Consider the following 19852-nt stretch of genomic DNA (forward strand, 5'->3'; position numbering starts at 1 on the left):
CATTTTGGAAAGTGTTTCACAACTAATACCGCCTGGAACATCACAGTGTGATGGTGTGTCCGAACATCATAACTGCACCCTATAGGATATGGTGCATACCATGATGTCTCTTATCGAATTACCACTATCGTTTATGGGTTAGGCATTAGAGATAACCGCATTCACTTTAAAAGGGGCACCACGCAATTCCGTTGAGACGACACCGTTTAGAGAAACCTAAGTTGTCGTTTCTTAAAAGTTTGGGGCTGCGACGCTTATGTGAAAAAATTTCAGGCTGATAAGCTCGAACCCAAAGCGGATAAATGCATCTTCATAGAATACCCAAAACAGTTGGGTGTACCTCCTATTTCAGATCTGGAAGCAAAAGTAATTGCTTCTAGAAACGAGTCCTTTCTCGAGGAAAAGTTTCTCTCGGAAAGAATTGAGTGGGAGGATGGTGGAGACTTGATAAGGTTATTGAACCGTCACCTCAACTAGTGTGTAGCAGGGCACAGGAAGTTGTTCCTGTGGCACCTACACCAATTGAAGTGGAAGCTTATGATAGTGATCATGAAACTTCGGATCAAGTCACCACCAAACCTCGTAGGACGACGAGGATGCGTAATACTTCAGAGTAGTACGTGATCCTGTCTTGGAAGTCATGTTGTTGGACAACGATGAACCTATGAGCTATGGAGAAGCGATGGTGGGCCCATATTCCGACAAATGGTTAGAAGCCATGAAATCCGAGATAAATGGATCTTTGAGAAGAAGACGGACGTGGACGGTAATGTTACCGTCTATGAAGCTCGACTTGTGGCAAAGAGTTTTTTCACAAGTTCAAGCAGTTGACTACGATGAGATTTTCTCATCCGTAGCGATGCTTAAGTCCATCGGAATCATGTTAGCATTAGCTGCATTTATGAAATCTGGCAGATGGATGTCAAAACAAGTTTCCTTACCAGTTTTCGTAAGGAAAGGTTGTATGTGATACAATCAGAAAGGTTTTGTCCTAAGGATGCTAAAAGGTATGCTAGCTCCAGCGATCCTTCCATGGACTAGAGCAAGCATCTCGGAGTCAGAATATACGCTTTGATGGAGTGATCAAAGTTTTTGGGTTTATACAAAGTTTGTTAGAAACTTGTATTTACAATAAAGTGAGTGGGAGCGCTACAACATTTCTGATAAGTATATGTGAATATTGTTGATCCAAAATGATGTAAAAATTTCTGGAAAGCATAAAGGGTTGTTTGAAAGGAGTTTTTCAAAGGAAGACCTGGATAAAGCTGCTTACATATTGGGCATCAAGATCTATAGAGATAGATCAAGACGCCTGATGATACTTTCAAAGAACGCACACCTTGACATGATTTTGAAAGAGTTCAAAATAGATCAGCAAAGAAGGAGTTCTTGGCTGTGTTACAAGGTGTGAGTATTGAGTAAGACTCAAGACCTGACCACAGCATAAGAGAGAGAAAGGACGAAGGTCGTCCCCTATGCTTTAGACGCAGGCTCTACAGTATGCTATGCTGTGTACCGCACATGAAGTGTGCCTTGCCATGAGTTGGTCAAGGGGTACAATAGTGATCCGGGAATGGATCACATGACAGCGGTCGAACTTATCCTTAGTATCTAGTGGACTAAGGAATTTTCTCGATTATGGAGGTGAAAAGGAGTTCGTCGTAAAGGGTTACGTCGATGCGAACTTTGACACTAATCCGGATGGCTCTGAGTAGTAAACCGGATTCGTATAGTAGAGCAGTTATTTGAAATGGCTCCAAGTAGCGTGTGGTAGCATCCACAAGATGACATAGATATTCGTAAAGCACACACGGATCTGAAAGGTTCAGACCCGTTGACTAATAACCTCTCTCACAAGCATAACATGATCAAACCAGAACTCATTGAGTGTTAATCACATAGAGATGTGAACTAGATTGTTGACTCTAGTAAACTCTTTGGATGTTGGTCACATGGTGATGTGACCTGTGAGTGTTAATCACATGGTGATGTGAACTAGATTATTGACTCTAGTGCAAGTGGGAGACTGTTGGAAATATGCCCTAGAGGCAATAATAAATTGGTTATTATTATATTTCCTTGTTCATGATAATCGTTTATTATCCATGCTAGAATTGTATTGATAGGAAACTCAGATACATGTGTGGATACATAGACAACACCATGTCCCTAGTAAGCCTCTAGTTGACTAGCTCGTTGATCAATGGATGGTTACGGTTTCCTGACCATGGACATTGGATGTCGTTGATAACGGGATCACATCATTAGGAGAATGGTGTGATGGACAAGACCCAATCCTAAGCCTAGCACAAGATCATGTAGTTCGTTTGCTCAGAGCTTTTCTAATGTCAAGTATCATTTCCTTAGACCATGAGATTGTGCAACTCCCGGATACCGTAGGAATGCTTTGGGTGTACCAAACGTCACAACGTAACTGGGTGGCTATAAAGGTGCACTATAGGTATCTCCGAAAGTGTCTGTTGGGTTGGCACGAATCGAGACTGGGATTTGTCACTCCGTGTAAACAGAGAGGTATCTCTGGGCCCACTCGGTAGGACATCATCATAATGTGCACAATGTGACCAAGGAGTTGATCACAGGATGATGTGAGTTACGGAACGAGTAAAGAGACTTGCCGGTAACGAGATTGAACAAGGTATAGGGATACCGACGATCGAATCTCGGGCAAGTAACATACCGATAGACAAAGGGAATTGTGTACGGGATTGATTGAATCCTCGACATCGTGGTTCATCCGATGGGATCATCGAGGAGCATGTGGGAGCCAACATGGGTATCCAGATCCCGCTGTTGGTTATTGACCGGAGAGTCGTCTCGGTCATGTCTGCATGTCTCCCGAACCCGTAGGGTCTACACACTTAAGGTTCGGTGACGCTAGGGTTGTAGAGATATTAGTATGCGGTAACCCGAAAGTTGTTCGGAGTCCCGGATGAGATCCCGGACGTCACGAGGAGTTCCGGAATGGTCCGGAGGTAAAGATTTATATATGGGAAGTCTTATTTTGGTCGCCGGAAAAGTTTCGCACTTTATCGGTGTTGTACCGGGAGTGCCGAAAGGAGTCCGGGGGTCCACCAAGGGGTCCACCAGCCCCGGGGGGGCACATGGGCTGTGGGGGGTGCGCCTTGGCCTATATGGGCCAAGGGAACCAGCCCCAAGAGGCCCATGCGCCAAGAGATAAGATAAAGGGAGAGTCCTAAAGGGGGAAGGCACCTCCGAGGTGCCTTGGGGAGGATGGACTCCTCCCTGGCCGCACCCTTCCTTGGAGGAAGGGCCAAGGCTGCGCCCCCCCTCCCTTGGCCCTATATATAATGGGGGGGAGGGAGGGCAGCAGCAATCCAAGCCCTGGCGCCTCCCTCTCCCTCCCGTGACACCTCTTCCTCCCCGCTTGCGCTTGGCGAAGCCCTACCGGTATCCCGCTACTTCCACCACCACGCCGTCGTGCTGCTGGATCTCCATCAACCTCTCCCCCCCCCTTGCTGGATCAAGAAGGAGGAGACGTCGCTGCTCCGTACGTGTGTTGAACGCGGAGGTGCCGTCCGTTCGGCGCTAGGATCATCGGTGATTTGGATCACGACGAGTACGACTCCATCAACCCCGTTCTCTTGAACGCTTCCGCTCGCGATCTACAAGGGTATGTAGATGCACTCCTTTCCCTCTCGTTGCTAGTAAACTCCATAGATTGATCTTGGTGATGCGTAGAAAATTTTGAATTTCTGCTACGTTCCCCAACAGATATAGGAAAGAAGATGAATATATGTTGGGTTACATATGAGAGCTTAAAAATTGCATGGAATCTTGAGCTCAAGCGTTCGTGCTTTGGGGCGCGAACCATGTCTACGTCGTCAGATCTATTGTGTGTGCACCCTCGTGTTATGGGGCCGAATTGTTCTAGAATAGAATACTCGATAGATACATCAACTTCAATGTAGGTTTTCGAAGATGTTTTTCAAATATCAGAAAAAACATGAATATATGTTAGGTTATACATGGGATCTTCAAAAACTACGAGGAATCCATAGCGCTAACATTCGTGCTTCGCAACATGATCCATGTCTACACCATCAGATCTACTATAGCGCAGACTCGTAGGCTGGATGGCCTGGAAACCTTTGATTTGATCACACATACTTGACATTGTGCCTTGATGCATTTTATCATTGACATTTACATACGTAAAATAGTGAATTCACACCTCACTTATCTATTTTGTGCAAACAACAGGAAAAAAATTACAAATTCTGGATGGTTTATTTAGATCAGTATGCTTGGCAGAACCTTTCTTATGTTTTTAATTTTTTTTATTGAATACCCCAAACAAGAATGTGTGTACCGATTAATATGTATATACGAGCATGCTTTGGCACAACCTTTATACGATGAATACTAATTTATTAAATATACTAAAAAGGAATGCTTTTGCATCCGGTTCTAAAAATAGAGCGAGTGCTCCCAAGCACCATTCTACCCGCTTGCATAATTTACTATCCTATTACATTTTCTGGTGATATATACCCTCTTGAACCACAATGAAATGAGACCAGAATAATGTTGAGACGTGTCAACCGTTCCAATAACACATCAATTTAATTTACAACCCACAATCCCCTCAACAATCTCTTCTTGTGTGATATGCATGAAATCCTCTGTATGGTCCTGCATCTGATCATCTCTTAGAATTATACGGTGACCATCTTCCTGTGCGACTGCTCTGATCTTTATCATTACTCCCTCATTTTCGGTTTATAGGGCTTATCTCAAAATTTTAGTTTTTCCATTTTATAAGGCTCAATTTGGTTGTTCCCATCACATGTTCAGATTCCAAGGTGCATTAAATTATTGCATGCAAGTATTAAGAAAAAAATTGACCAATGCATGTACTTTATGCATGCATGCATTGTAATTAATGCATTGGTAAACATAATTTTTTAAGAAAAACAAGAGCATTAATTGGGTGTCTTTGTAAACTACAAAAAGTATTTCACCACTCACCGTCTATCTTGGTTGGTGAGATTTTTAAATTGAGCCCTATAAACCGAAAGGAGGGAGTACTATCTTATTTCATTCTTTATGAAATTCAATAACGAAAATGTCTTGAAAAATCCGGCAGGCCTTCTTGAGCTGTTCTTGGATGTTTAGTTGATGACATACTTATGTCTCAAAAAAAAATGTCTCAAAGAAAAAAAGAGTTGATGACATACCTACGTGTCTTTTGTACAACTGGGTCCCACCGGCTCACTTCTCCTTCTCCAGTGCGGTCCCGATAAGACGAGCAGAGCCTGGCTAGGGTTTTGAGATTCCGTCGGCGGAATCGACCGCTACCTCGTCTCCGCGAGCACCCGCCGCCGCCTTCCCTCGCCCCCGACGTCGTGCGCCCCGGCGACCTTCCCGGAGCTCCGCGGCCTCCCTGCCCCCTCCTCCTCGAGCACCACCGCTCTCGATCCCCCCTCGCGCCGCCAGCAGATCTGATTCAGGGGTTCCCAGCTCTCCAATCCGGGTTCAGGGTCATACTCGTCGGCCACCATGCAGGTCAGCACTCCCTGACCCAATCTCTCTTATGCTGCTTATTCTCCCCAAAATATTCGATTGGCATTATATGTGGTCTATTTAATATTTATTCTTGTCTGCTAACTGAATTGATTTTTAGTATTAGCTAAAAACCAGTGCTATTATATGCTCAATACCTGTAGAATTGTTGTTACATTTACCTTTCGTATTGTATTGGTGGTTAGCTTCGAGTAGAGTAGTTGCTTTAACATGGTGTGTGCCACAATGTCAGCCTTAGAGCCCAGATGCTGTTGTATGTTTTGAATTGCACTTTCATGATGTCTGTTTTCTTAATTTGCTTATTTCGAGTAATTCTAGTAAATATCACCCGGTCATCGATTGATTTCTTGTCTTCTTTTAGCTCGGTTCAGCTTATAAGTCTTCAACTAGGTCATAGTCTTCCAATACATTGTCGCTTTAGTAACATCTTTGTACATTTTAATGGAATTGCTTGCAAGTTCTAATACGAATCACTATTTTAAAGGCTAGCGACAGGTTCAACATCAATTCTCAACTTGAGCATCTTCAAGCCAAGTATGTCGGAACAGGGCATGCTGACCTGACCAGATTGTAAGTATCTCATTTCTTGTTTTAGATTCTTTTACTAGCTAACTGGTTTTCTTGGTTTGGCATGGGCTGGTAAGACATTAACCATTACGTTTGCTTGTATTACAGTGAATGGGCTGTAAATATCCAAAGAGACAGCTATGCATCTTATGTTGGACACTACCCGATGTTGGCATATTTTTCCATTGCTGAGAATGAATCTATTGGAAGGGAGCGTTACGAATTTATGCAGGTATGTGTGAAAGGAATGTATCTTAACTCGTCTGCTGAGGTTTAGCTGCAAATTGTGTAGAACTGAATGGGTGTATAAACATTGGCATATATAACAAATTAACAACTAATATGGGTATTGAATTATGTTACTTGATTGCATTAGGCTTTCACCAGTGGGATGCTCATACTAGTCTTGCCTTTGTTACTTAAGCAGTTTCACTGTTTTTTGTGGAACCTCTCTTTGCATCATAACTGTCCTTTTTTTTAGTGATGACCACGTACCATGAAAGCACTGTTATAGTGTATCACAATGCAAGCTCATTAAATACTACTCCCTCCGTCCCAAAATTCTTGTCTTAGATTTGTCTAGATACGGATGTACCTAATACTAAAACGTGACTTGATACATCCATATTTAGACAAATCTAAGACAAGAATTTTGGGATGGATTGTTGCTGCAAATTGTAGCTGGGCAGGGTTTCTCCACTGGGCCATAATACATCTTGGTCAGAATTTAGCTTGAAGTTATTTCGTTTCCATGCTACCAAAGAATATTATAGTGACGTGTGACAGTTTGAGATACTTCATGTTTATAAATAGATGTGAGATACACCCGCTGCTCGAAAACAAGTTTCACAACCCTTTCTTGAAGTGATGTGAGAGACACGTCATGTCTATAAATACGTTTCGTTTCAGAATGCCCAGAGTCTAAGTTTGTAAGTTCCTCCCGAATATACACAAAATTATTGACATAAATGTAGCTTGAAGAGGTTTCACATCAACTAAATGGTCCAAATTCAATTGTCAGATTGCTTTTCCTTCTTAAATGGTGGAGGCAAAAAACACTGGTCTGTTGCTTAATTTGATTATTTCCGGCTTTTAAACTGATGCAAACTTCAAGGCTAGCTCGCGGCATTTTGTTAATTTACATTTACCATCCACTGTTAAATAGGCTTCAATTTTAAAGCCATGTGGACATTCTTCTATTTTTCGAGAGTACGCCAATGGCGTACCATATTTTTATAGAAGAGAGCAAAGATAATGTACAAGAAGCCTCAAGTAGATGCGTACATCCACTCTCGGCAACGTCCGTTTACATCCAACACCGGTCTACACTAAGCCTACTCTCTCACAAAACGTATCAAACCACCGACACCTACTCCAGCCGTCCTCCACTCTTGGACTTCCCGCAAAATGGCATCCACCAACTCTAGTGGGGTCTTCTGTTGACGAGCCCTGTTGAAAGCTCACACTTTCCGTTGCTTCCACAAACGCCCAGATGGCCGCGATGACAGAAGTGTCAAAACCACGCTTGCTGTCTCTAGTGTAACCCCAATGGACATTCTGTGCTACGCTATTTGGATAAGGAGAGCCAAGCTAGTTATATAATTTCAGCATTTATCTTTCGCATTTTATTGTGGTATTAGTCAGTCTAGTACTCTAGTGTCCCAGTGTGACAGTGTATCTATCATGCAGTCTTTGCTCTGCAATAAACATTGTGAATAAAATTTCTTAGGTTGCAATTGTGTATGGATAGAGAAAAACACTGCTTTATCTATCGTGTTGCAGGCTTGTGGCAAAATGTACAAATCAACGTTTATACTCAAAATTGAAGGGAAAAAGTCCAAACTGTTGTACCCATATCTTCTATTTGAACCCCTATGCTATGTTCTGAATGCTATTGATCTGTTATTGTGTTTCATCAAATTCATTTTATTGCCATCTGATTTAGCATGGTTGAGGTTCTAAATGTATTTTACCAGTATCTGAGGTAGTCGCCCTCCATGCGATGTATCTGGCCATACCACAATGTCTCCATTAGCATGCTGTCCACTTGTTTAACAAGCAGTTGTATCGACGAGGCATTTTAATATAAATTATTAAAACATGAGCTTCTGGTGTTGCAGAAAATGCTGCTCCCCTGTGGCCTCCCCCCTGAGAGAGACGAAGACTGAGGAGTTGGTACTATAGTGCTACCTCCACAGCAACAGCAGCTTGTGTTCAGATGATGGCTGTTACCAAAGTCTAAAGTCGAAGGCACTTTGTGTGGTTGTGTTTGAACATCCTGAACATCTTTAGCACCTTGTACCCTGTTTTTACATGTATTGCACTCCATGGATCTTTATCTCTGTTCATGATGTCGTATCTGCCTCCTACCATCTGTGAATGATCGAATCGAATCATAGCAACACATGTTGAAGTTGGTATGTTGTTGAGATGCTATGCTCTGGTTTTTCATGTTCCTGCGAGGAGGCGGGGCCAGCACGGACCAACGTCTGCTGGCAGCCGCCACATTTCCTTTTACAGGAACTACAGACGGACTAGCTGATATCTTACCTCGATTTTACTGGAGATGTCGGTAGCAAATTGGATGAATCTATTCGCTAAACTGTTCGACAGAGTCTGAATCCAATTTCCTTTTTTTTTTGAGACACTGAATCCAATTTCCTTGTGCATTTTGTATTCTGATCGTGCCAAGTGGGCTGGCGGTTCCGATTTCTTGGGCCGGGTCCAGTACATCGGCGGATGGCTTGATGGGCCGCCACGCCATAGTTCTTCTTTGCCGTGGCCTCTCTCGCTCCATCCCCAACATCCCCGGCGCCGGGGGGAAAAGCTACCAGGGATGCGTCTCGTCAGCCTCGCGCGCGCGGCCCCTCGCGTCCGCGCGGCGTCGACGGCGGCCACCCCCACCCTGGCGGCGGCGCTGAAGGTGGGCGACGCGCTGCGCCCGCGCCGGCGGCGGTTCACGGAGGAGGACGTGGCGGCGTACGCGGGGGTGAGCGGCGACCGCAACCCCGTGCACCTAGACGACGCCTTCGCGCGCGGGACGGGCGGCTTCCAGCGCGGCCGCGTGGTGCACGGCATGCTCGTCGCCTCCCTCTTCCCCGCCCTCATCGCCTCCCACTTCGTACGCTCCTCTCCTCCCCCTCTCTTTGCCATTTCGCCGAGCAGCTGGTGGGCATGACGGGTGAGGATGCCACCCTGATCTGACGGGTGCTTCTTCGTGCAGCCTGGAGCCGTGTACGCGAGCCAGTCCCTCAAGTTCGCGGCGCCGGTGCACGTCGGGGACGAGGTGGTCGCGCAGGTGCAGGCGCTCCACATCAAGGCCACCGGCGCAAGGCACATGTACTACTACTACTACCTAGCGCCATTTTTCTATCTCCTTTTCTTTCTAGCATTGCCCTTGCTGACAACTAATAGTAATGCTATATCTGTTGGGCAGCGTCAAGTTCGCCACCAGGTGCTTCATGGACGACGAGGAGACTCTCGCCATCGACGGCGAGGCCATGGCTTTTCTGCCCACACTGCAGCTCAGCACAGAGGCAATCGAGTGACAAGTATGTTATGTTGATTAGAACCATTTGGAATAGGACGACTTTTATCTCATGATGAAACATTTTGCCTCCGCATAAGCGGGACATAAGATTGCAGCTTTGTTGGTAATAGTTCGTTGCAGTCTCCCTGTTATGATTAACAGCATGGGCAAAGAGTAGTAGATCACTTCAGTTTTCTGAACATTCAATGGGCTGGGTGTTCATGCTGACTGTGATAGGAGCTGAAGAATTTCAACAGATTAACTTGAACCACTAGGCATATTCAGTATGGATCACTTCAGTCTGCTCAGTATTACTTCTTGCTGCTGCTCCATATTACTTCTGCCGCTGCTCTGTTGTGAAGAGAGGAAGAAAGGAAATAACCCGGTCTGCTTAGTTCACAAAATAACAAATCTGAATCTTTTACATTTAAACTGAAATCTTCTAGGAACTGAAGAAGTTTAACAGAATAACTTGAACCACTAGGCATGTTCAGTACTTCAGTGAACCTTGTAATGTGCTTGTATCATGTTTGTTTGAATTTGCACCGGATTGGTTCTTCATTAGAGATCGACTCCAACAATTTGAACTCTTAGCCAATCTGAGAACTGGACGTGGTTCTCACGCTCATATTGTGCTCTGGGTAGGTTTCAGGAAAGTGGGAGAAGGAACAATGGAGCGTGAGAAGTAAGGCGGGGGATAATATGCGGGAGTAGCAAAGACAGTGATCCCATATTGGCTGTAACCTGAGAAGATGTGTTCCCTCTTTCCCTCCAAAACTGAGCAGAAGCAAGTTGTACTGAGCAAAAGGAGAGCAAACAGTAAGCATCAACCCCGTGGTATTCCTTCAAAAATTTAAACTTTAAACAGCACACTTCAGATGTCTAATGGACAATTTTTACATCTGGACTCACTTCTGAAAACTCAAAATATTTCAAAATCACATACATACCACTTCAAGGAGAAAAAACAATAGAATTGATGACCGCCTGTAGGACTGACTGGAAATGAGACATAGAAGTATAAACGTGTAGCAGGACCAGTAGGCATTGTTGGCACCCTGATAACATTATACTCCATCTCAAATGTAGTGCTGTTCTGGCTCACACTGGTGGACCGATCAGTGGTGTAGGCGTCATAGCTCAAGTTCGGGTCATCGCCGCTGCTACCGCCGTGGAAGCCATTGTTTGTGTTGCCTCCAACACGCCCATTCTCTAGCTCGACATATTCCTGCAATTGTGCCACCACATCGGTCATGTGGGACGCTGCACCGAGGCTTGTGCGCAACCTTCCACACATTTGAATATATATTACTCCCTCCGTCCTATAATATAAGAGCGTTTTTTATGGGACGGAGGGAGTACTAGTTTGCTGTGGAAGCCTCGATCTATTCAAGAGTTTGCTGTGGAAGCCTCGGACACGTGGGACGCTGCAAACTAGTAATATAATCTGGATTCACATACGTACCTTGTGCAGATTCAAGTGCGATGCGGAGTCTCTGTGTCCAAGTCAAACATGCTCCATTGCGGTTGCTTCCTGCAAGTAGATTGCACTGGAACGTGAATACCAATTTTTTTTTTCAGTTCGAAGTGCTCAAGTAATAATAATATCGCCTCGTAGGAATTCAAGAATAGAGCTAATGTTTTCTCTGAAGAAACACCGAACAGTCTGAGCTATAATGTTACAAGACTTGCATACCTTCAATGTGCTCTTGCAGTGTTCCTTCAGACATGTACTCATAGACGAGTGCCATGTACTCCCCATCCTTGCAGTAGCCTATCATGGAGACAAGATTCTTGTGATGAATCCGGGACAAAATTTGAGCCTGCACGATGTTCATAACTTGTCCAATTTCAGTCCTTAATTTCATACACACATTTGTGCCCTTGAACATAAAGTGCAGTGAAAAAGAATCTACCTCTGCGAGGAACTCCTTGACTGGAAGAATGCGACCGCAACTTCACTGCTACCTGGGTGCCGTCCTCCAAGAAGCCGTCGTAGATGTACCCGAACCCTACCCGACCAAGCACTCGCTGGAAGTTGTTTGTTATCATCTGAAGCTCCTTGTATGTGAACCGGCAGTTCTCGAGTCGCAACGAGCCATCCACAGACACCGTTTACCATTGCATAGCTCGTCGTCATCTCATTTTGGGGTTTCACGGAGTTGCTCACTGATCCTTCATAGAAAAAAGATGGCACATCTAACGTCAACTATGTTCTCTCATGTGAAAAAAGGTCAGAGAATTGTCGTGCTCATGCCAAAGCCTCACCTGGCCTTTTTCGTCTTACAAAACAAAAAAGTAGTACCACCAATAGTATCACGAGAATCACAGCCACAGGAACTGCAATGTAAATGGCCAACATGTTGCTCCTTGTAGTTTTAGCAGGCTGGCATGAATGGCCGTTGGTGCACAGGTTTGGATTGTTGCCATATCTAACCAAAAAACCAACATGCTTAATGAAATTTATCTACTTTTACACATGAGCTATACAGAATTGGGGCAAACTTACCTTAGAATCAGGGAGCCATCTTGAACTCTTTTGAGAAGTCCAGAGGGAATTGATCCACTGAGCTGGTTGGCTGACAACTACTCTGAAACCACCTTTATTCAAGAACAAGAAAACTACACATAAATCTTCTCCAAAAACAAAGAAACTATAAACGAGGCCAAAATAGACTGAGAACTCCCCTCACAAGTATTTGACAGCCTTGAGATCGGCAAACGAAGCCAATATATCAGCACCGATGCCACTGGGGGACAGGTTTCTGCACAACGTAAATAGCCCAGTGGAGCAGTTTCATGTAGTCATGTAATATACTCCAATATATCTCCGTTAATTCTGTCACCAACAAAGTCAGTACAGTACTACTCCCTCTGTACGCTAATGTAAGATGTTTTTTGCTTTCTTCTAATTCGAATGTATATATGTTATTTCGAGATTCGAAGAAGCAAGCAAGTTTTTCATATAGTTGTTTTTGTGTAGTGATCTCTGTTCATGGAGATCACGAGGCCACTGATACCCCATGTGGATAGGTGGGATAGAAGAGTGGGCATGTGGGCTTCTATCAAAAGAGGAAAAGATACCGCCACGCTCATATCTCCCTTCTCACCTCTGGGAGCACTTTCGCACTAGATGGTTAACTCTAAGTTTTTTCTGAAGTAGGTTGTTCAATGCTAGTTCAATGATTGAGCCATCTTCCTATCACCAATCCTATCCTCAGTTGTAGTAAGCTGAGTGTTATAGTGTGTTTTTTCACTCATTTCAGTCCATATTGAAATCCAAAAACATCTTACATTTGTGAACAGAGGGAGTACTATTGTATTAAGTCCATATGTAGTCCATATTGAAACCCAGCCTTTTTTTACCAGCACCAAACAAACATGCTAGGATAATCTTCTCTATACCAAGGACAAAAAAAAGAACTGTTAACCGTTAACCAATAGCTTATTTTTCCATCCTCTCTGCGGACAGTTTCTGATAGATAATCCATGGTAGCACTATATATATAGCATGTGAGCCTGGCTGGCCTTCTCTTCGTTTGGGCTGTTGCTTTGCCAGGTAGGTGAAAATCGGTCTAAACAGTAAAAAAGAATCAGTCGCGTTTTCTCTACTTGATCTAACAACAAATTCCAGGCACCCGTGTCATAGACGCTCCCAACATTAAGACAGATGCTGCAAGATATTAATACTATTGTGCACAATGATAGTAATTTACATGCTAACTGAAAGCTGCCGACGACACACTGAGACCAAACCCAAAACAAATACCCATCCGTTCTCTCTGAGACAATAGAGATGAACACATCTCGCGACTAATAAATTATTATCCAAGGGAAGATTTCTATTTTTTTGTTTTTTTATCTTTTGCTTCTCAAGCACCAAATCTGAAAACAGCGAGACACATTGATGAATGATGGGAGGTGGCGATCTACTGGTCCATCCTCATGATGCAGCGCAGGCCCTCCCCCTTGAGCATGAGGTCGAATGCCGTGTTGATCTGCGAGAAGGGCACGCTATGCGTGATGAACTTCTCCAGCTCCAGCTCCTTCCTCATGTACATCTCCACGACTTCCGGGAGGTCGGTGCGCGGCTTGTAGTTGCCGAAGAAGGTGCCTTTGAGGGTCCTCTCGTTGAGGAAGTTCATTGGGTAGGTCTTGAACACCGCCTCCTTGTGCGGCACGCCCACCAGCACAGCCACGCCCCACCCCTGCATCCACCAGATTGCAACATTCAGTCTAAACTCTTGTAAAGCAGAGCCTGCAACTAGTAATCACTCGAGTACAGATTATATATAGCAGGTATGCTGCGAGCTGCGTACATCATGGACACATTCGAAGGCGGCAATCATGGCATCGATGTGGCCAGTGCACTCAACCGCCCGGTCGACTCCGCCATTGGTCATCTCGACAAGCACCTGGAGAGCATCATTGAACGGTGAGTTTTATCATATCTGAAGATTGAACAAAGGGAAAAATGTTTACTGAGGGACATGAACAACAGACCTCTTGCACGGGCTTACTGTGGTCCTTTGGGTTCACAAAGTCTGTGCATCCAAATTTCTTAGCTGAAAAATAATGTAGTACATGTTGTTAGGTTCAGTGTTCTATCAATCCGAAAACATTTGCCAAGACATGCTTGTTTTCAGAGTATTGTACCTTGTTCGTATTTTGCAGGGTTCAAATCCACACCAATGATCCTTGATGCCCCAGCCATCCTGGCCCCTTCCATGGCCTGCTCATGTGAAAAGCATACAGTCATTATTCATGGCTATAGCGCATAATTCTCTTCGGCCTGTAAAAATATGTCGGGGAAGATTAACATCTTGGAATGTGTTACTCACAGCAAGTCCTACAGCTCCAAGACCGAAAATCGCCACCGTGGAACCCTTTTTTGGTTTTGCGACATTGAGCGTGGCGCCAAGTCCTGAAGAAAAAATGACAACTCAGCAATTAGTTGAGGCATCCTAAACCATTGTGCTTCATTTGGAAACAATGGCATGTGACGAGCTATTATATCAGTCTTACCAGTTGAGATGCCACAGCTGAGAACACAAACTTTGTCGAGGGGCGCCTCGGGGTTGATCTTGGCGAGGCAACCGACATGGATGACGGTGTACTCGCTGAAGGTGGAGGTCCCGACGAAGTGGAAAATCGGCTTCCCGTTGATGGTGAAGCGAGACTGCCCATCGCCGATCATCACGCCACGATCCACGTTGATCCTGAGGAGATCACAAAGGTTGCTTTCCTCTGACTTGCAGTGGGCACAGTCCTTGCACTCGCCGGTGAACACCGGGAGGACATGGTCACCAGGCACAAGCTCAGTCACGCCCTCTCCGACGCTCTCGACGATGCTGAGACAAAGAAGCTATTTGGTGAAAAGAGGTGCCAAAAAAGATAAATTATGAAGAGCAAACATGATGACGTTTTCCCATGATTCTTCATAGTATGTTTTATCCCATTGGCAATAAAATATAGACACTTGCTTTATGTAGGTAATGGATCTAGTACCACTGAGGGAGATCAGTTCTCAGGATGACTAGAATTAGAAGCCAGAGAGAATAAACTATGATTTAGGATTCAAGATTCCTCCTCCAAGCAACATAATAAGACAAGAAAGAGAGGATGAATATATACCCTCCAGCTTCATGGCCTAAGATCCTAGGGAAAACCGGAGTTTGACCCTGCACAAACGCAAGCAGAACATCACAAAATTTAATTAGCCACTGCCCACTGATGCATCACAATTTACCCAATAGGAAAACACAAACCCATGAGATACGTATACAAAATTGTTTGTGTGGATATATACCTTGGCTTCCCAGAAGTAGACGTCGGTGTGGCAGAGGGCGGTGTAGAGGATCTTGACGCGCACCTCCATGGCCTGCGGCGGCGCCACCTCCACCTCCTCGATCGACAGCGGCTTCCCGGCCTCCCATGCCACCGCCGCTGCAACCAACCAACCGCGCAATTCAGATCTCCATCCGTCCACAAAACATCAACCCAAATCAAATCAGATGGAACTAACTGCATGCTATCGCAGAAACACACCTTTGCACTTGATCACCTTCCCGGCGGTCGCCATCCCTGTCGCCAGAAGAAGAGACACAAAGATGGATCTTTGTCGCTGCTTCTGCTTTGCGGTTCGTTGCTAGATTTCGGTGAGGAACGAAGGCGGGGCTGAGACCTGTATATATACTGCTGCTGCTGGAGGAATCGGCGAGTAATGCAGGGTGGCTTGGAGTGCAAGTGGGGAAAGAAGAAGGCGGCTGAAACAGGGGTGTCCGGCTGTCTGCGGCTCTGCGCGCGTGTCCGCCGGTTTCGAAATTGGGCCCGTGTGGTGTATGGAAAACGTTGTGTCGTGATCGAGGGGCTACGGGTCGACGGTAGGCGAGGAGTAAAAAACCAGCGATGAGGCCTGCCGGAGAGGGCTGACTTGCATTGGTGGCCGAAACCGGGGCGACCGAGCAAACCTAGTGCGAAAAAACAACAGCTCGGTACCCCGTTTTGCAACGGTCCACGAGCCCACGACCTGGCGCATCGTCGTCGACGGGACCAGGCGCCAATCCCTCGTTTTACTGAAACATTTTAAAATCTGTAGACATTCTTCGTACTCGTTAACTTTTCTCAAATTACGAAAATTTTGAATTACATAAACTATTTTAAAATTTATCAACTTTTCTAGATCCATGTTTTTTTAAGTCGATGGTCAACTGGTTAAATTGGTCAAAAGTTGATCGACAAACAGTTAATGGAGCCAACAAAAACCGGCGAACGAACGAAATCGGTTGCATGCGTGAGCGAGTGATCCGTGCGCGTGTCGGGCCAGTCCACGCAAGCGGCTGCGAGCGCCAGGTTTAGTAATGGCGCCTGAAGCGCCGATTAGGACGAAGCTCAGTTGAAAAGGCCGATCGTAATTCCTAACTTCAACAAACACTGTTAGGTAGGAGTAATAACAATTTTTTTTCACCTCAGCACATAAAGTTGACTGTCTCAGCCCAGCGGCACAAGTACAAAATTCAGCGAAATACTCCTTCTGTCCCAAAATAAGTATCTTAAGTTTAGTACAACTTTCTACTAGAGTTAGTACAAAGTTGAGACACTTATTTTGAGACGGAGGGAGTAGTATGTATCACCTTGCGCTCGCCTACAGGCGGCCCGACATCGGCTGCGGCCCAATAAGAACAACAATCGTTTTTTCATTACACAAGATCTTTTTTTAGGCAAACTGCAACCGTTCATGCCTAGAACCAGGAACCGATTTGCCTTGGTTTCCAGAACCAGCCGGAACGTTCCGATCGGTTTTTGTAAGACTCTAGAGGGTTTTCTTGAGTTGGTTTTCTGGTTTTTCTTCTATATTTTTAATTTTTTGTTTCTTTTTTGGCTTTCAAAATACACAAACATTTTTTCAATTCACAAAATATTTTTTCAAATACGTAATTTTTTGTGAATGCATGAATATTTTTGAATTCAAGACATTTTTTAATTCATGAACAAATTTCCAAAATCCTAAATATTTTTAAAATCTTGTTCACGGAACAAAATTTCAAATTCATGAATGTTTTTTGAGACACGTGAATGATTTTTAAATTCATGGACAATTTTCGAATTCACCAACATATTTTCAAATTCATGAATAACTCTCATATTCGTGAATATTTTCACTGAACATTTCTCTTGCTCACTGAACAATTTTTGAATTCACAAACATTTTCCGATTCCCGTTCACTAAATAATTTTTAAAAATTAAGTTTTTTTTACAAATTCACATTTAAAAAATGGAACAATTTTTGAAATTCACAAACTTTTTTCAAATCTGTGAAGCTTTTGGGAAATTGTTGAACAATTGCCAAATTTCTGAAGACTTTTGTGAATTTGTGAACTATTTTTTATTTGCGGGACCATTTTTTTATTATCCTTGTTCTTCAAGAAAATGCCTGATGTGGAAAATGCAAAAGCCATACAAAATTTCCAAAACACGCGCTACAGGAGTTCATCGCGAACGCGGCTGGCGCTATAATGATGGGTCGGCCTATATCTAGCGCTGTATCCGACGCAAGCGATCATGTTGTGCGCGATACGGGACGGGTGTGATCGCTATAAGGCATCTCCAACACCAACCCGCAAATCTCCCGCAACCCTCCGGATGGCGCTATTCGGACCGAGGAAGCCATCCAATGGAGTCCTATATCGGTCCGCTAGGTGGTCCGGACACGATTTCTCCCGCAAACTGGAGACAAATGTAGGCGAGGTTTGCGGGGACATGCGAAACGTCGCTCTCCGCCCCCTGGCCCACCCAAAAGGAAGGTCGAGCCCGCGCTTTTGTAGCATCCCGCACTGTTTCTGCGCCAAAATCCGCCACTCTCTTCTTTCACTCCCAGCCGCTCTTTGCCCAATTCCTGCTCTTTTCTCTCACCCTCTCCTTCCCTCCGCCGCCGATGCATGGAACCGTCGGAGAACCTGTAGGAGATGGAGCCCGCGGAGGTGCCGGAGGATTCGAGTATCATGCTCGCCCGGAAGATCAGCTCGGAGATGCCGCAAAATCGCCGCGTCAAAGCGAATGACGCAAAGGAGAAGCTGAAGAAGCGGTTGGCCTGGTGGTGGCGATGGGCATGGAGGGCGTGGCGGATGAGGCGGTCGGTGAGGCTGTGGTGGACATCGCCAGACGGGCGTGCCCATAATATAGACGGCGCCGTGGCCGCAGCCTTACAAGGCTCCGTACTACTACGCTGCCAAGCAGCTCGCAACCCACACATGTATGGTTCCTTACATCGTCGACGTTAATGCGGAGCCACTCTTCTCCGAGTATTCTTCGCCGTCGCTCATCCGGGCGAGGACGAGGGCGGAGAGCAGATGGCTTCCCGCATGCTATTTGTTGCAATGCCGAGAGTGGGGGAGCCGGCGTACAACGCGGACAGGGAGATGCTCGATATCATCCATGATGGAGGCGAGGGAGGAGGAGGAGGGGGCTATGAGGACAGGCAGATGGAAGACTCGGATCCCACCAAGTCCGACAACTACCAGCAGCAGCAACCCTACACCCAGACGGCCATGCAACACTCTTGCACCCAGACCGGCGATGGCACACAACAACAACAGCATTGGGCCGTCGGAGAGCAGCATCCGAAGGGGAGAGGAGGGGGAGGAGGACGGCGGCAACGATGATCCGGATGATATAGCCGGCGATCCAAAGAAGAAGGGTTGAAGAGAAAACTTCAACATGTGGGAGGACGAGTTGTTATCCGATGCATGGTTGCCACTAGCCTCGATCCTGTCCATGGCACGGAGAAAAGGGCACAACCTTTTGGAGGAACATTCACATATGGTTCCATGAGCACAAGCATTTCGCGCCCTACTCCGGCGCGTTGTTCCGCAACTATGAGTGGAAGTCCCTCAACCATCGATGGTACACCATCCAAGAGGCCGCCTGCAAGTATTGCGGGCACCTGAAGCATCTCATCGTGCGGTGGCCTAGTGGTGCACAAATCACCGAGCAAGTAAGTTGATCACTAGCCGGATATGGTTTAATTTTGTTGATCACTATCCGGACATGTATTATTTTGTTGCTCACTAGACGGATATGCATTGTTTCAGTTTAAAGCCTACTCGTGCTTGTGTGGTGTACAAGAAGTTGAAGAAGAAGTCCTTCACCGTCATGCATTGTTGGTTGAAGTTGAATGGGCAACCGAAGTGGAACCTTTTCATTGCCAAGACCGGTGAACCTACCGACCCAACCCAAGAACCGCCAAAGAAGGTTAGAAGAAATTTAGGGGCAAGAAGTGGGAGGAGGAGAGGGCAAAGCGAGAAGGTGTGGTGGACAAGCTGGCGGAGAGGTTCGAGGAGATCTTGGCAAAGGAGGAGGCATGCATGAGGCGCTCGGACATCAAGGAGGAGACGAAGGTGGAGAGGTTCAAGCAGTTGATGTAGGCGACAGAGAAGAAAATCAAGCTTGAAGAGAGGAGGACCATGATCGAAGAGAGGAAGGCGGCGCTCGAGGAGAAGAAGGCCGCGCGAAAGAGCATGGTGCCCCCATGTGTAGTTTTGGTAATTGATGACATTCTCTATGGACTAATGGTTGCCTTGAATTATATTCGTAGGTTTTGTCCATAGGCTTTTTTGAAGTCCATTTGTTGGTTTCAAGGAGTTTATGTGATGAACAAGGTGCTATTTAAGGAATTATCCAAGGATTGTTCA

At 45.4% G+C, this 19852-nt stretch overlaps 4 protein-coding genes across 5 annotated transcripts; 2 read left to right on the forward strand and 2 right to left on the reverse strand.

Moving 5' to 3' along the window:
- Nucleotides 1–5242: 5242 nt before the first annotated feature.
- On the forward strand, nucleotides 5243–8561 carry LOC109781463 (uncharacterized protein At4g14342). Its single transcript, XM_020340066.4, has 4 exons — nucleotides 5243–5547; nucleotides 6050–6135; nucleotides 6241–6364; nucleotides 8253–8561. Exons 1-4 carry the CDS (start codon nucleotides 5542–5544, stop codon nucleotides 8298–8300), a joined length of 264 nt encoding a protein of 87 aa, XP_020195655.1. The 5' UTR covers nucleotides 5243–5541; the 3' UTR covers nucleotides 8301–8561.
- A 369-nt stretch (nucleotides 8562–8930) lies between these two features.
- On the forward strand, nucleotides 8931–10560 carry LOC109781464 (3-hydroxyacyl-[acyl-carrier-protein] dehydratase, mitochondrial). Of its 2 annotated transcripts, none has more exons than XM_020340069.4 (4): nucleotides 8931–9253; nucleotides 9356–9471; nucleotides 9569–9683; nucleotides 10314–10560. In XM_020340069.4, the coding sequence occupies exons 1-3, from the start codon at nucleotides 8969–8971 to the stop codon at nucleotides 9678–9680; spliced, it is 513 nt and encodes a 170-aa protein (XP_020195658.1). In that variant the 5' UTR covers nucleotides 8931–8968; the 3' UTR covers nucleotides 9681–9683; nucleotides 10314–10560. The 2 variants fall into 2 exon arrangements, with proteins under 2 accessions (XP_020195658.1, XP_020195657.1); XM_020340068.4 differs by having other exon boundaries at nucleotides 8932–9253; nucleotides 10307–10560.
- A 9-nt stretch (nucleotides 10561–10569) lies between these two features.
- LOC141039126 (probable LRR receptor-like serine/threonine-protein kinase At1g51880) lies at nucleotides 10570–11713 on the reverse strand. The gene is made up of 5 exons (XM_073506434.1): nucleotides 11630–11713; nucleotides 11358–11484; nucleotides 11127–11195; nucleotides 10662–10924; nucleotides 10570–10575 (listed from the first exon to the last, which is right to left on the reverse strand). The coding sequence occupies exons 1-5, from the start codon at nucleotides 11711–11713 to the stop codon at nucleotides 10570–10572; spliced, it is 549 nt and encodes a 182-aa protein (XP_073362535.1).
- A 1609-nt stretch (nucleotides 11714–13322) lies between these two features.
- Nucleotides 13323–15859, reverse strand: LOC109781498 (alcohol dehydrogenase 3). Its single transcript, XM_020340100.4, has 9 exons — nucleotides 15710–15859; nucleotides 15471–15607; nucleotides 15296–15342; nucleotides 14687–15012; nucleotides 14503–14585; nucleotides 14318–14393; nucleotides 14165–14226; nucleotides 13981–14076; nucleotides 13323–13869 (listed from the first exon to the last, which is right to left on the reverse strand). Exons 1-9 carry the CDS (start codon nucleotides 15741–15743, stop codon nucleotides 13591–13593), a joined length of 1140 nt encoding a protein of 379 aa, XP_020195689.1. The 5' UTR covers nucleotides 15744–15859; the 3' UTR covers nucleotides 13323–13590.
- Nucleotides 15860–19852: the final 3993 nt, after the last annotated feature.

The sequence above is a fragment of the Aegilops tauschii genome, chromosome 1, assembly GCF_002575655.3.
Source record: "Aegilops tauschii subsp. strangulata cultivar AL8/78 chromosome 1, Aet v6.0, whole genome shotgun sequence".
Taxonomy (NCBI): Eukaryota; Viridiplantae; Streptophyta; class Magnoliopsida; order Poales; family Poaceae; genus Aegilops; species Aegilops tauschii.

Coding starts and splice junctions, on each gene's coding strand:
- LOC109781463 (XM_020340066.4), top strand. Junction 6,136..6,240: donor CATGCTGACCTGACCAGATT/GTAAGTATCTCA, acceptor CTTGTATTACAG/TGAATGGGCTGTAAATATCC. Junction 6,365..8,252: donor AGCGTTACGAATTTATGCAG/GTATGTGTGAAA, acceptor CTGGTGTTGCAG/AAAATGCTGCTCCCCTGTGG.
- LOC109781464 (XM_020340069.4), top strand. CDS start 8,969: ATGCGTCTCGTCAGCCTCGCGCGCGCGGCCCCTCGCGTCCGCGCGGCG. Junction 9,254..9,355: donor CCCTCATCGCCTCCCACTTC/GTACGCTCCTCT, acceptor TTCTTCGTGCAG/CCTGGAGCCGTGTACGCGAG. Junction 9,472..9,568: donor GCCACCGGCGCAAGGCACAT/GTACTACTACTA, acceptor TCTGTTGGGCAG/CGTCAAGTTCGCCACCAGGT.
- LOC141039126 (XM_073506434.1), bottom strand. CDS start 11,713: ATGATAACAAACAACTTCCAGCGAGTGCTTGGTCGGGTAGGGTTCGGG. Junction 11,196..11,357: donor ACTGCAAGAGCACATTGAAG/GTATGCAAGTCT, acceptor ATCTACTTGCAG/GAAGCAACCGCAATGGAGCA. Junction 10,925..11,126: donor CGCACTTGAATCTGCACAAG/GTACGTATGTGA, acceptor GCCTCGGTGCAG/CGTCCCACATGACCGATGTG.
- LOC109781498 (XM_020340100.4), bottom strand. CDS start 15,743: ATGGCGACCGCCGGGAAGGTGATCAAGTGCAAAG. Junction 15,013..15,295: donor TTAGGCCATGAAGCTGGAGG/GTATATATTCAT, acceptor TCTTTGTCTCAG/CATCGTCGAGAGCGTCGGAG. Junction 14,227..14,317: donor CCCTGCAAAATACGAACAAG/GTACAATACTCT, acceptor ATTATTTTTCAG/CTAAGAAATTTGGATGCACA.